At 37.0% G+C, this 15,999-nt stretch overlaps 1 protein-coding gene across 1 annotated transcript in view; it reads right to left on the bottom strand.

Annotated features, from left to right (window-relative positions):
• Positions 1–15,999, bottom strand: part of Scn9a (sodium voltage-gated channel alpha subunit 9) — a 149,366-nt gene that overhangs the window by 20,019 nt on the left and 113,348 nt on the right. Inside the window, exons 18-20 of the mRNA XM_036183639.1 lie at positions 14,571–14,691; positions 4,007–4,161; positions 231–404 (exon numbers count right to left, since the gene is read on the bottom strand). Coding sequence (XP_036039532.1) covers positions 231–404; positions 4,007–4,161; positions 14,571–14,691 — 450 coding nt within the window. The remainder of the gene's footprint in view (positions 1–230; positions 405–4,006; positions 4,162–14,570; positions 14,692–15,999) is intronic.

A 15,999-nucleotide genomic window follows, 5' to 3' on the forward strand; every position in this document is an offset into this window, starting at 1 on the left:
GATAGGTTGCAAGTGTTAGATAGAGTAGTATGGAAGAGAAGTCACCCTGATTGAAAAATTGCTGTTCTTTTCATCACAGACATATTTCCATGGGCTACATTAATATTCTTAAAAACATAAACTTCTGGCCTTAAAGTAAAATAAGATGACAAAATGATAACATAAAAGCGTTGATGAAATCAGAACACTTAGAATAAATAACCCTTTACAATTTATTCTAAAATACTTACATCAACAATTAAGAAGTCCAACCAACACCAGGCATTGGTGAAATATGTTTTGTATCCATATGCCACCCATTTTAGAAGCATTTCCAAAATGAAGATGTAGGTGAATATCTTGTCAGCATACTCTAGGATAGTCTTAATGGTCTTTTTCTTTTCAATGTATATATCTTCAAAAGCCTGTGGAAACATCATTCAAATTTCAATTCATGCACAATCTAAAATTTACATTTCATTAGAGAATGAGAAAATATAATTCTGGTGGGGACATCACAGAAAACAATGGTGTGAAAACAGTTTGTCTGATTTTCCTCTGGTTAGCAGCTACTGCATAGCATTTAGTTCTCACATTCTTTTCCATTGCTACCAAAGGCAGAGAAACCACAAAAGAATGAAATTACATATTACATATAATCCTCTGAAGAATTTTTAAAACCTGAGGGTTCCTCTGTTCTTTTCTCTCCATTCAAATGGAGAGAGTACTGGTCTTTCAGACCTCATTCCAGGGAACAGCCCTCTTATAAACCTTTGTAATCCTTCACACCCACCTCACGGGTTAGGAACCCCCTTTGCTTTTTACCCCATGCAAGTGGCATTTGCACTCTCCAAGGACATTTAAGTAAGTGAGGGTGGCACAGTTGTTATAGCTGCAACTTCTTTGTGAAATAATTAAAATTAGGATTTGGAGAGTGAACTAATGGAGGTATTTAAAATGGCTGCTTATCAAAACAGACTTGACTTACTAGAGTTTTTTCTTTTGTATGGAAGCACTAATCACCGTGCTGGAAAAAAAATGAGAGCTAAATAACAGAACTTTGTTGGTTAACATCGCATTACCTATCCATGGTCCTGGATTTGAACCGTTCTTATTCCTTAACCCCCCCCCCAAAAAAAAAATCTGTATTAATACTTTATAAACTATTCTTAGCACATTTTTTTCAACTATTGACAACAATATTGAAGAAAACTGAGAAACTAGGTTAGACAGAATGGGCAGATCTGCTAAGATTCACAACACTGGCTTGTGTTCTGAAAGTAATCTGAATTATGTGTGTGGTTGGGGACGGAGTCTAGCTCTCAGGCTTTCCTGTGCCTTTCTCTAAATTCTAGAAGACTCATACAAGCCACCTAAACAGAAATCATAACTACAAAATGACAGGGGAGAGGTTTGATGCCAAAGAAGAAGCCTGCTCTTAGAATTGAGGTATAGGTTCAGAGTGAGGAGTAGCAAGTCTTGGTGATGAGATAAGATGCTCTGCTTGGGAAGTCCTCACTGTGACTGGCCCCAGAGCCAGGCACAGGACTCAGATGGATGCAGGGTCTCAGCTTCCAAGGACAAGTTTGTAGATGCAGAAGCATAAAAGCAAGGGAGGATTTGGGATTTAGATATTATTACTACTCATTTTAGTTCTGACTTCTTTATTTCTTTTTCTTTTTCTTTTTGGTGATGTCTAGGTTAAAGAAAAAGTGGTTTTTAAAACCTTGACATTTACTTCATTTGAGATAGGAAAAAACATTTTAAACTCTGTATTCAATTTCCTTCTTTGTGAAGTGAGCACAATTTTATACTTTTAGGTTGGTTAAGGCGGTGCTCATGGCCATGCCGATGGAGGAGAGTACTGGAGGGAAGTCATGAGCCATGGTTACCTTTCTAGAGCTTTACTAGGAGAGAGGGGGAGAGAGGGAGAGAAAAGAGAGAGAGAGAGACCTGTGGAGAGGGGGTACGGAAGGAGAGAGAGTGTGGAAAAGGGAGAGCACACAGAGGGCACACCCACTTTTTAGGCTGGAACATTGTTGCAGGCTGGTGATGTAATTAAGGACAGAATCCTCACACTTTCTCTGAGTTGTTTGAGAATTTAATGAGAGAAATATTAAATATTAAATATTAAAACTGTAAGATATAGTAATTATTTACTATATTATAGTTATTATTTGCATTTATTTTACAGACAGTGTAAGAGTCAAAGTTAATCTGTAAGCCCCACTAGTCCAAAGACAGATAACTTCCTGGAATGTTGGAGACTACAATTCTTAGGTAACATCAAACAACTTGTTTTTACTCCCCTAAACAAGTTTGTTTACACCAGATGTGCTTGCTCACATAAGGGTGGGAGGTACGTAGGCAGGAAATACATCAGAATTTATGCTTGCCCCTGATAAGAAATGCAGTGAATTATGGATTTTGCCTTTTTAAGCCTCTTCAAAATGTGACTCTGTGGCCATTTCTTGGGAAACCAGAGACATACCTTACCATAGTCCATTCACCTGGCCGGCATTATATTAAAGCTTGATTTAAATTTGACTCAAAATCATGAAACTGGTTTAATCTCTTGAGAATTTCAGGATAAACAACAGGAATTTCAGAAGACTACCTAACTTGTCAAAGTCCTTGAGCAAGGACACCAACTAACTGAGAGACTAATTTCTTTTACCATGTGATTCTTTTAATTCATTTGAGATGCCTTCTTCCAAAATATTATTTTCCTTTTTGGACATTCTGAGCTAAAGTTTATTTAAAATTTTAACATTTTAACCTGTCCTCTGGACACATATATGTCTTAGAACACATTAAACTTGAAAAACTTTATTAGTTATTAAGGGTATGATATATAATATTATCAGGATTCTGATTTACATTCTGGTGACACATTCATTTCTGATTTTAGAGACTAGACTTGTTAAGAAGCGCATGACTCTGTGGTTGCTGTCCACTTTCATATAGTATATCAAGAATGCAAAGTCCTCAAAGACATCACAAAAGAGAAATTACAGGACTTTCTCCCTGATACACATAGATGCAAAAATTATCAGTAAATTACTTGCAAATGTCACTCAAAATCATATTAAAAAGATCATTCATCTTGACCAAGTTGGCTTCAATTCCACAGACACAAGATTAGTTCAACATACATAAATAAATGCATGTAATTCATCAAATAAATCAGCTCAGGCATAAATCACATGAATACTTTAATAAATGAAGAAAAGATCTTTGACAAAATCCCAAATCCCTTCCTGGTAAAACTCACCAAGGCTAGGGATGGAGGAAATATTCCTCAATATGATAAACACTATGTGCTACAAACCTTGAGTAGGTATCACACTAAATGGAGAAAAACTCAAAATACTCCTATTAGAATCAGGAAGAATAAAAGCCCATGCATTCCATTGTAATACAATATAGTGCCTGAAATACCGCCTAACACAATATGACAAGGAAAGAAATAAAAGAGAAACCTGAAGAGGTAAAAGCACCCCCAATTGCAGATGATTATGATTTTAGATCTAACTAACCTTGCAGACTCTACTACAAAACTCTTAAAGCTGAGAATCACTATGAACAACATGGAAGAATACAAAATTAATAGACAAAGATCAGTAGCTATTGGGCTGGAGGGATGACTCAGAGGTTAAGAACAAATTGCTCTGGCAGAGGGTCTGAATTTAGTTCACATCACCCACAGTGGGTGACTCACAATCATCTGTAGCACCAGTTCCAATGAATCAGGTGTCCCTTTCTGGTATCTGTGAGCACTTTTTGTGCACACACACACACACACACACACACACACACACACACACACTATTGAAACATAAGATAAATCTTAAACAAGTCAGTGACCTTTCTAGTTATACCAATGACAATAATGCTAAAAAAGAAATGAGAATGAACCACATACACAATATTCTAAGGATTAGTTTTCAGCAAAGCATGGCATACTTGCTTTTCATTTTTGCATGTAACTCCATTAATTTATAAATCCAGTTAGTAGCTGGCCTACCAGAGCTCCACTGCTGAGCAGGATCATGAGGACAATAAAGCTTTCAAACCAGCTGTGTTCAACTATCCTGTAGCAGGTCTTCCTGATGGTCCACCAGACTTTCCCTTTCCCAGAGTCCACATTAACTTGGCAGCATGGAAATCTCCGTACACAACCTAGCAAGAAAGACATGCACAGACCACCATGATGTTCAGAGTCAGAGCTTAAAACACACTAATAAGGGGAAACTGTCTCCCACAGTCCCTTCATTTCTATTTTCTAATGGCATCTCTTAGTATCTGTCAGTTGGTTTTAACTCAGAAAATATTGTCACCTGGAATTTTCTGATTTCTTCCATACCATATAAATTGTTTAATGGGGAGATGAGTGAACAAAAGGAACAAATGTGACAATTAAGCAAAATTAATTTCAAGGCTTTTGTCGTTGTTGTTTACAGATAATATAATTTGACCCACTTCTACTCCTCAATTTAAAACTGTTTGAAGGACTGGGAGTGTGGTGTAATTGGTAGTGTTTGCCGAGCAAGCACGAGGCTGTGTTTGGTACGCAGAACTGCATACAATCATGTGGGAGTGGTATGCTTGTACACCTGTAAGCCATGCAAAGGATCAGAAGTCCAATGACATCCTTGATAATATATAGAATTTGATGTTAGCCTGGTGTACATGAAAACCTGACTCAACAACAAAAATAGACACAAACACAAAACAAAATATTTTGAGAAAGACTATTCTAAACAAATGTTGAGAAAAGTAATGGGAAGTCTTGAAATTAAAACAAAAAGGCAAATATCATTAGAAGATACAAATAAATATATTTTTATCTGTTCTAAGGTTAAAGGGTCTGAATTGGGACTCTTATAATCAAGCTATCCTGCAATGAAAAACTGAGGACAATTTTATTTAAAATAGTTGGGCTTATTTATTCATTTTTCCATCAAATGTTTTAATGTGTGTTTGTATCTAGTTGCTTCTACCCTGGGAACTGGCTTTTGATTTTATTTAGGTTAAATTGGCACAGAAATTAATGAAATAAATGGATAGGCAACTAATATCAAATGTGTAGAGGTTATTTTGGAGGAATAGAAGAAGTCCACATAATCTGGCTTGCATACTGAAAAGAGGTTGGAAGAGGTCCACTGGAAGAGGCAGAAGTCTGAAATGAATCAAGATATCAGTAGGGCAAAGAGTAGTTTCAGTAAAAGCGAAAGTTTGGAAAGAGATCCACTGCAAAAGTACAGTAAACAGTCATTTGTGGGAATTATAATAGTCCATATTTACAAAAGTGATGTCCTTAGAGGCACAAGTGAAAGATATATGGTTAGAGAAGTTGGACAGATTATGAAGCAATTTTATTCTGCCACAAAGAAATAGATAATATAGTACAGAGGTTGAGGCATAAGTGATAGGTTACAAGGAATGAATGATATAAGCAATTTAACTAGATATCCTTAACAGTGTATGGTGCTAGGAAGTGGAAGAGAAACCCAAAGCCATAGAGCTTATGAAGTTCTAATACAGTATCCTTGTCAAGGGGGAGAATAATGAGCAACTAAAGTAACAATAGATTCAAACATTTGTCTTGTATAATAAGTCAGCAAGATTTAGTGCTGAGTGTCGGGAATGAAGGTCACAAAAATATGAGCTGCTTTGGGGAGGGGGGCTGATAAGTTAGAGGTTCCAGTAAAACTTCTAAACATAGGTGTATGGTAAATGTTTGAAGTCTGAAGCTCAAGGTCAGAGGGGAAACATGGAGCAGAAATCATTAGTATATGTATACCAGAGGTCAGAACCATTTCATGAGGTCACACAAAATATTTAAGAAAGGATTACATCTGGAACACTTTGTGGTAATACCACTAAGGGACAGGATTCAGTGGTGTGCCAGAGCCATACTGGTTCATGATAACTCCCCATGGAACTGTCAGAAACTTGTAAACTGTGTTGATTAAAGTCACCTTCATTAGAGATCAAGTTACACAAACTTGGAATTCAATACTTTCTTTAAGTAGTAAGTTTTAAGAATGTCCCTTCCGATCAAGTTACACAAACTTGGAATTCAATACTTTCTTTAAGTAGTAAGTTTTAAGAATGTCCCTTCCTCATGATTGGTCTCCATCTCATATTCATGAATTTGCATGTGGCTTCTCCTTTTGAATGGTGGAATGTATCACAGTATGTGTGGCTTTTGCGGATCTTACACTCAGCAAGGTCACAGCAGTGGTTTGAAACCAGTGTGGCAGAAACCTTTATACAATGAAAACCATCATGGGTAATTGGTTGGGACTTGTGTGTGTGTGTCTGTGGTGTTTGCACATATAAGAAAATCATGGGGAAAATGTTAGTGAAGTAGATTAACAGTGAATGTATGTGGTGTTTATGGTGATTAGTTGTGGACAGCGGAAGTCTTTGAGAAATGCTTTCTCTTTACTCCACCTCCACTAGTGAAAACTGCTCACATCATTAATGCAGGAGTGAAACCATGTTAGTTTCAGTAATTTATGTAAATGAAGACACTGACTGGTCCTTGTGAAGCATATTTGCTCAACAATAGCATTCTGTAAGACATAGTTACCTATGTAGAATATGGGAGAAAGTAAGTTACATACATATAATATAATAATATTATTTGTCAGTTTTGTACTTATTAATATCAGAAATCCTTATGCTAAATAGTTGTGTGCAAACATACTTTTTTCTCTTGGACAACCAGTTGTTAAGGGTTGACCTGAGTATCACTGGGGCAGGTGGAAGGGAGAGAGAGTGTGGGAGGGGCCAGTGGGGAGCCCACGGGCTGCTGTGGAAAGGGCATGGACAGCGAACAGAAGTATGAATGTGAGGGGCCAGAAAGATCATCATTGCAAATTTCAAAATTTATTAAAACGTTGATTTAAAAAAATAAACAACCAGAATTACTTTAAGGACAAGAATTGAGGAGAAAGTTAACTTTAGTCAAGATTTTCCTTTCTGAGATGTATTTTTGCCAGTCTTAAAATTGAAAGAAATATTGTTTTTTTATGACTACAGAAAAAATAAAAACCCAAACAACCCACACTGCATTGTAATTAGAAAAGTAAGGAAAGTTTTGTCTGAGGCAAAGCCTCACAAATACTGTCCCTAGGGTATATCATACCACAGAGAATTTCTCTATTATTTGAGGCAGGAGTGCTCAGTCGCCTGCCTGACTTTCATGCAAAGGCAAATCCCCAGGGACTTCCAACCTAGCTGGTTAGTAAGGTTATCACACCTTCTCTTTAGAGTGAGTATCAATTAAATGTAAACACACAGTACTTCTAAACAGTCTAATGAGTCCCGTAGGGAGCCGCAGGTCTTTGTCTTATGGGTGGGTTCATTAGTCTGCTTTTGTGGTGCATTACATAAAGTCTAGGCTGGGTTTCATCATGTTAAACCAATGATCCCCAGTAACAAAGAAACTATCCAAAGACAGATTGCTCAAGAATATTACCGCATTATCAATACAATCAATGCAGAGTTTATTAGGAAAACAAACTAATACTCTCATTTAAAATGTCTACATAGTCTAAAACAAATGTTTTGTTCATAATTTCCTTTCAAAATAAAAAAAAAAGATTGAATGGAGTTACTTATTCTATATTGAAAGTGAGAATTGGTTATTAGTTATTGTACAAAGAGTTGATTAACTGAAAATATTTTAAAGAGAAGATAAAATGACTCTACATACCAAATTAACTGAAAACCCACCTCCACTATAGACTAGTGGCAATGGTTGAGAGAGTGCCTAAGCTGCCCTACTCTGGTGATAGGATGGCCGAACACCCTATCTGTCATGGTAGAACTTTCATCCAGTGACTGGTGGGAGCTGATGCAGAGATCCACGGCCAAACCCCAGGTGGAGCTCCAGGAGTCCAATCGGTGAGAGAAGAGGGATTATATGAGCAAGAGATATGGAGACCACGATTGGAAAAAGCACAGGGACAAATAGCCAAACTAGCGGGAACACATGAACTATGAACCAACAGCTGAGGAGACCCCATGGAACTGGATCAGGCCCTCTGGATAAGTGAGACAGTTGATGAACCTGAACTATTTAGGAAGCCCCCAGGCAGTAGGACTGGGACCTGTTCTTGGTGCATGAGCTAGCTTTTTGGAACCTAGGGCCTATGCTGAGATACTTTGCTCAGCCTTGGTGCATGGAGGAGGGGATTGGACCTGCCTCAACTGAATCTACCAGGCTCTGCTGGGAGACCTTGCCTTAGAGGAGGTGGAAATTGGGGGTAGGTTGGGGGGGGAGAAGACTGGGGGGTGAGAGGAGGCAGGACAGGTGAACCACTGGCTGATATGTAAAATTAAATTAATTATAAAATAAAAAGTATTTATAAAAATAAAATGTGAAAAAAACATACTTTAAATCAGATTCTGATGATAAAATTTACTAATTGAATAACTCCAGAGAAGTAAAACATAGAAACAAGTAGAACCATGAATTATGTCATACTCATAATTAATTGGTTTGTCATACTCATAATTAGTTGATTTCTAAGACATTAAGGACAGTAAAGAACATTATGGCACCTATGGAAGGAGCGGGAAACCTTGAATTACAAAGACCCAAATAGAACTAGTGAAAGACATGGCATAAGAGAAGAAAAAGCAAAACAAAAGGGAGACAGAAGGCAATCGATAAAGCACATCAGCATGGCGACAGTGAGAAGCAGAGATCAATAGCTTGAGGCAATGAGCAGCAAAAAACAAAAACAAAACCTAAAACCCAACCAAACCAAAAAACACCCATCTTTGGTGAAAGCATCACTCTAGTTTATCATTACTGATGTTTCCTTTGATTTTTCTGTTGGCTTTCTCAATAGAATATTCCCTGTGGGCCAGATGCTACTCTGAACTGGCATTAGTTTTTCTCAGCTCTTGTAGAACCATCTCAAATTTGTAAGACTCCACTGGAAACAGTGGAAGGTGGCATGTTCTCTGTTTTCCATTCTGGGAAACATACTCATCTCAAATTTCTTCCAGTCCTGATCAAAAGTCACCTTTATGAAAAAGGCCTCCTGGTGGTGATATGATGTACATAACAGCCATTTCTTACCAGTCACTTTCCCCTTTTGATTTATCTACAAGAAGATGCTTAGTTAGATGATGGGTATTGTTTTATTGGTTTCTATCTTTTTTCTTTCTTTTTTTTGTTTTTGCTTTTTTGTTTGTTTTTTTTTTTTGAAGCTGATGATCAAACCCAGGGCTTTGTGCTTGCTAGGCAAGCGCTCTACCACTGAGCTAAATCCCCAACCCTATTGGTCTCTATCTTATTCTACTGCCAAGAAGTGGCCATGATGTACAGCAGGCATTTACTATTTGTTTATTGATTGAAGAAATGAGTGAGTAAGTATGAGGTTCAGATGCTGAGCAAATTGGTTTCCCTGTCTCATAATGCAACAAGTCCTTGCTGTAGTACAGAGACTCTGGTGGAATACACTTCATGATAACTTAGAGATAGCTTGTCTCAGTCAACTTTCACCGATCCAGTCCTAGTTCATTTGAAACTATGTTTCTATAACATTATTTTTCTACAAGTGGTCTAAATTTAGAAATTAGTAGTAATCTCAGAATAATCACAAAAGTATTCTCATTAATGTTTTGCAGGACTAAAAACAACCTTTATAAAGTTCTGAGTAGGATAACACCTAGAGTTGGAAGCAGCATGATTAACACATGCTTAAATGTGTTTTCTCTAGTTTAAAGAATTAAACTGGCTGGGCAGTGGTGGCACACGCCTTTAATCCTAGCACTCGGAGTCAGAGGCAGGCGGATCTCTGTGAGTTCAAGGCCAGCCTGGTCTACAAAGTTCCAGGAAAGGCACAAAGCTACACAGAGAAACCCTGTCTCAAAAAACAAAATAAAACACACACACACACACACACACACACACACACACACACACACACACACACACCAAACAAACAAAAAAACAAAAAAAAAATTAAACTGTTTGATTAGCACAATTTCATTCTAGTTATACTCAAGTGTTGTTAAGTGTCATTGCTAAACTGCACAGGAGAAATCTTGACAGGAACTGTACCAATTTGTTTTTACAAGGTTGTTAATAACTTAAGACAGAAGCCATACATTTGGATGAAATTCCTTTTGTTTTGGTTGTTCTAAGGCAAGGTCGCCTGTAGCCAGCCTCCATTAAGTTAGACCTTGAACTCCATTTGCCACCATCTCCCAATTACTGAGATTGCAGACACCTCCAAGCTGGTCTGACAGTATGAAAACTTTAAATATTTTTAACCTAACCTTTCTTAAGAGAATGCCATGGCTTTGCTCACAGCACGAATTCCTATAAACACAAAATACGTTGACAGATTACAGTGCTCTTTTGTTTCTCATACAAAATAAATTTAATGTACATTTAAAGAAAATCCAAATGTCACTGTAGTGTAGATTCCTTTATTTTCCAGTTGTTTTGCTTAATGTGCAGATGCCTTAGGGCACTTCTTTTTTTTTTTAAACATATTTTATTTTTTATTTTTATGTGCATTTGTGGTTTTGCCATGGGTGTCAGGGTTCCCTGAAACTGGAGTTACAGACAGGTGTGAGCTGCCATGTGGGTGCTGGGAATTGAAGTCGGGTCCTCTGGAAGAAGAGTCAGTGCTCTTAACCCCTAAGCCATCTCTCCAGCCCCTTAGGGCACTTCTTAAGAGAACCATGAAGCCTAAAATCAAGTCAGTGATTTCCAAAAAGAACGCTGGTGTAGGTGATCTAATTAGTAGACTGTGAGTCAGTGGCACTGGGGTTAGCATAGTTTCCATGCAGGATTATTTAAACACATGAAATTATTTTTTAAAAGTGAAGGTAAAAACAAGATAACTATTCTGCTAATTAATTCATGAACATTATGTCATTTGAAGAATTCAATATTTACATGATAGGTGTGTTATTGCTACTTTGTTTTAAATCTGAAATTGCATGTTTTAAAAAGTATGCTCACTCTCAGAAGTAGTTAAGGATGAGTCAGTTAGAACTCGGGGTTACTAGGGTCAAAGTTTTGGCCTTACATTATTAGACAGTACTGTTGCCTGGTCCTCGGTTTGTAGCTTTCCTTGGGTTGTATAATTATTATTTAGATAGCACTACATGCTTTCATCAAACACTATCAATTTTTTTTATTTGAGTATACCATTCTTGGAAAATTACATCAGTACTACAAAATTTTGTTTAACTAAAGGAATATTTGTTTAACTATGCAAAGATGAGTTGCAAGTGTTTAACTATGTAAAGATGTGTTGTATTTGTTTAATTGTGTAAAGATGTGTTGCTGTTTTACGTTGCTTGCTTAAGGTACTTGAGTGGTCTAATAAAAAGCTGAATGGCCAATAGTGAGGGAGGAGGAATAGGCGGGACTTCCTGATAGGGAAAGTAGGAAGAGGAATTTAGGTTTGGGAGAAGAAAGAAAAGAAATGCCAGGAAGACCCCAGGGGGCAGCCAGTAATGCATGGAGGAAGCAGGAAAAAAGGACATACAGAATGAAAGAAAGGTAAAAATCCTTGAGGCTGTGGTGATATTGTGTTCCCCAAAATATTGTGCATCTTAATAAACTTATCTGGGTTCAGAGAATAGAACTGAGGCCAGAAAATGGTGGCACACATGCCTTTAATCCTAGCATTCCAAAGGCTATTCCATCAGATCTTTGTGAGTTCAAAGCCACACTGGAAACGGCCAGGCATGGTGACTCATACCTTTAATTCCAGGAAGTGATGGCAGAAAGCAGAAAGATACATAAGGCATGAAAACAAGGAACTAGATAGAGCCTGGTTAAACTTTCAGGCTTTTGAGCAGCAGTTCAGCTGAGATCTAGTTGGATGAGGACACAGAAGCTTCCAGTCTGAAGAAACAGGATCAGCTGAGGACTTGGTGAGGTGAGGAAGCTGTAGCTTGTTCTGTTTCTCTGATCTTCCAGCATTCACCCCAATAACTAGCATCAAGTTTGTTTTTATTAATAAGACCTTTTAAGATTCATGTTACATGAGGCAAAATGTACATGAATAGAAACAGGTTAAATTAATTTAAAAGAGCTACTGGAACAAGTCTAAGCTAAGGCTGGGCATTCATAATTAATAGTAAGTCTCTGTGCCTTTATTTGGGAGCTGGTTGACAGCCCAATGAAAATTCCCACTACAAAGTTTAGTATGGCAGAAAATGAAAAGGAATAACTTGGCTTACTGTTGGAAGTAAACAGAAAACTGTAATAAGAATATAATATAAGAAAAAAATCTATTTTTGGTAAAAGAAGAAACAGGGTAAAAAAGGACAGACAGACCAAATGTAGCAAGCTTTCCATACCAAGTTAGAGACTCCAGGTTCTGATTCGATTGCTCAAGAAATCCCCCAATTTTAGCATGCCTTAGAATCCCCTCTGATTTGGTTCTACCTCTGTGTTTCTATGAACTAGAGACTGAAAGAGATTAAGGCTTGAAAGTAGTTTATCGGGTAGAGCATGAAGTTAACTGAAATAAAGACTGGAAGAAGATCTAGATATGTAAGGAAGAGCATATCAGCTTTTAGTTTTAGACATGTACATATTAAATTTTATAAACTGTTATTAAAAACTTGCAAATAAATAAAAACAAAGAATACCAAAGCTATCCAGTCTACACAACTCAACTTCCATACAGTTAGAATATGTATTCAGAAGGGAAGCTGTGGCACTTCACATTCAATTTTACAATTTCACTATTGAATATATTTTGTGTACCTATTCACCACCAAAACCAAAAAGGAAATCATGGCAGAATTCAAACTATATTTCAAACTAGGAAAGCTACTAGCTTTGTGTCCTCTTTCATAACTGTGCCCAGTCCTTCTTCATCACCTTACACTTCACTTATCTTTCCTCTATATTAATATCATACTCTCTTCACATACTCATTTACTTACACTTACTTGTATATTATTTGCTAAATCTTGCATGTGAGAGAGAACATGATGTTGTTTTCTTTTCTTTCTTCTACTGGATGACCTCCCTTAGTATTATACATTCTAAGTCCATCTATTTTTCTGCAAATTTTAAAACTTTCTTGTTTCTTTAGAGTGGAGTAGTAGTCATATGTATGTGTTATGTGGAACTGTAAGCTGAAATATTCCCTCCTTCAATTCACTTTTGGTCATGATGTTTCATCATAGCTGTAGAACTCTAACTAGGACACCTATATAATATATATGATAACCTGATGTTTGCACAGTGAATAAAGCAGCAATAGACATGGGGTTACAAATATCTCTATTAGAGGATCGTCTCTGGGTATATACCCACAAATGATATAGGTTAAACTTGAGATGATTTAAACAATTTTTGAGATGGCCAGCATGGTCTTATTAAGAAGATTAAGCTCTCAAGAGTGAGGCCAAAAGCTGGGTGGTGGTGGCACAAGCCTTTAATCTCAGCACTTGGGAGGCAGAGCCAGGCAGATCTCTGTATCAAGGCCAGCTTGGTCTACAGTGTGAGATCCAGGATAAGACTATACAGAGAAACCCTGTCTCAAAAAAAAAAAAGGAAGAGAGAGAGAGAGAGAGAGAGAGAGAGAGGCCAAGGATACATATATTGAGTTAAAGGGATGCTAAGGACAGAAATGCTCATTCAAGCCACAGCTATAGTTTAAATCTCTCTGGCTTTCAGAATGGCATGTTGGTTTGACATTACTTATAGGATGCACATAACATGGCCATTAAAAGAAAGACAAAAAGACTAGTATTACTCTCATAGAATTAGAAGAAAAAGAATGGTGGAATGTTGTGCACCCTCTGAAGATCTGTGGTAGGGATGAATTTTGAGATATAACAGTAAACTGTATCAAATTATTTACTACATCTTAATGAATCATTCTAATACTTGAAAAAGACCCTAGCAACACCTGTCCCCTTAATTTGTATCCTAGTGTTTTGTCAATCCTAAATTGACACTGCTAGAGTTGTAAGAGGTGAGAACCACAATTGGCAAAATGCCTCAATAAGACCGAACTGTAGGCAAGCCTGTGGAAGCATTTTCTTAATTAGTGATTGATGTGAGAGGGCCTCAGCTCATTGTGTGTGGTGCTATCTTTGGGCTGGTGGTCCTGGGTTCTATAAGAAAGCAGGGTGACCAAATCATGAGGAGCAAGCTATTAAGCAGCACTCATCCATGGCCTCTGCATTAGCTCCTGGTTCCTGACCTATGAATTCCTGACCCGACTTCCCTCAGTGGTGGAGTGTGATGTGGAACTGTATGCTGAAATATTCCCTCCCTCAATTTATTTTTGGTCATGGTATTTCATCATAGTGGTAGAAACCTTTGAATTATATATGATATGAATTAAGGCTCCAAAGTGAGAGGTGTCAAGTTCCTACACTAATAAAGATGCACTGACTTTGGAAATTACTGTCAATACATGGTCACACATACAGCAGCCCTTAGACACAGAGCCTTGCTTGGAAGAACAGGAAATGTCTCTTTTTTTTTGTAACTAGTCCTCAGTTAGCATTATGTAATAAGACAAAACACAAAACACTAGTGAATGTGAGAATTCTCTGTTTTCCCTTACCATCTGTAAAACACGCCTCTGGCTCATCTGAGTTTACAGGCTCGGCCTCTGCTTCTTCTCCTTCTCCTGGTAGAGGGTTATCAACTGTGCTGCACTCAGACGAACTTGATCGGTTCCGTCTCTAAAAAGGAATGCACCACCCCCACCAAACAAGTCATTTAGTGAAAGTTCAAGTATGACATTTAAGCCTCATTTAATGACCAGTCATGCAAAGTGTCATGAAAAATGTTTAACAGTATGATGACCATAAAAACATAGAAACACATGTTGAGATCAAATTACCCAATGGCACACCTATAATTGATCGTTCTATCTACACATCCTGCAAAAAAATACATTTCATAATGCCAGTACATAAGCATTTGGACAAAGCTGGCAACAGGAAGTGTTTTATTTCAACTATCATTTGGGAAATTATTGGTCATACTTACTATTATCTTATGTTTAATATAGACTTACGTGAAGTTACTCTTTTGGGGATATCTGACCTCTGGGAAACATTAATACACAAATGTCAAGTTGCAAATGCTGCATCACTAAAAGGACAGCCTATAGTTGCCAGAAAAATATTTTAAATAGTTGGGATTTAAAAAATTGTATGATAATATCCCAATTATGTTCTATTTACTTTTAAAATAGAATAAGTAGCAGGATGCTATAGGTAGAAAGTCATGAAACAAGACAAATATAAAATGTAAACTGTATTGGAACCCTAATGTTAAAGACCAAACCAACACCACCCATTTTAATCTCAAATCTTACTGCATGGAAGAGAAGATCATAAAGTATTATTTTTTTTTCAAGACAAAAAGAGTGGCGACCTAAGGTAGCACACATGCAAATGCTGAAACAAAAGTCCAGTAGAATTAAACAGGAATTAAACATGGCAGGATCACACATAAGAGCAATGAACTCATCATTATGATCATTCTGCTGATCATAATGCAGATGAGTTCCCCTCTCAAACTTTATGATCAAGTAATATATCGGCACATATACACACATACACAGAAGGTTTCAGTTACAGTACATACAGTAACTATTGCAAGAGTCAGCCAAATTCCTAATACTGGTTTCCAGACGGGTAGAGCATCTCACAATGAAAGAGTTCATTTCTTGTTCTCATTTGCTAAATGACACATGAATATGGAAAACTACTACTTATGACAGTGCTTCATTTATTCAAATTAGAATTTAAGTTTGGGAAAATAGTTTAATCAAATTAAGGTGGTAAAATGAAAAAAATACTTTCAATGATTCTCTTGTCAATAAATTTGCATTGATATCATAGGTTTAATTTAAAGTATCAAATATTAAGATGGGCTTTGAAGGTCTTTTTATATGTACTACATTGAATTCTTATTGTTAAAATAATCACACATCAGTCATAGCAGCATTGGTATATTGTATAGATGGATTATTGGTGGTC

This window comes from Onychomys torridus, chromosome 4, assembly GCF_903995425.1.
Source record: "Onychomys torridus chromosome 4, mOncTor1.1, whole genome shotgun sequence".
NCBI classification, from domain to species: domain Eukaryota; kingdom Metazoa; phylum Chordata; class Mammalia; order Rodentia; family Cricetidae; genus Onychomys; species Onychomys torridus.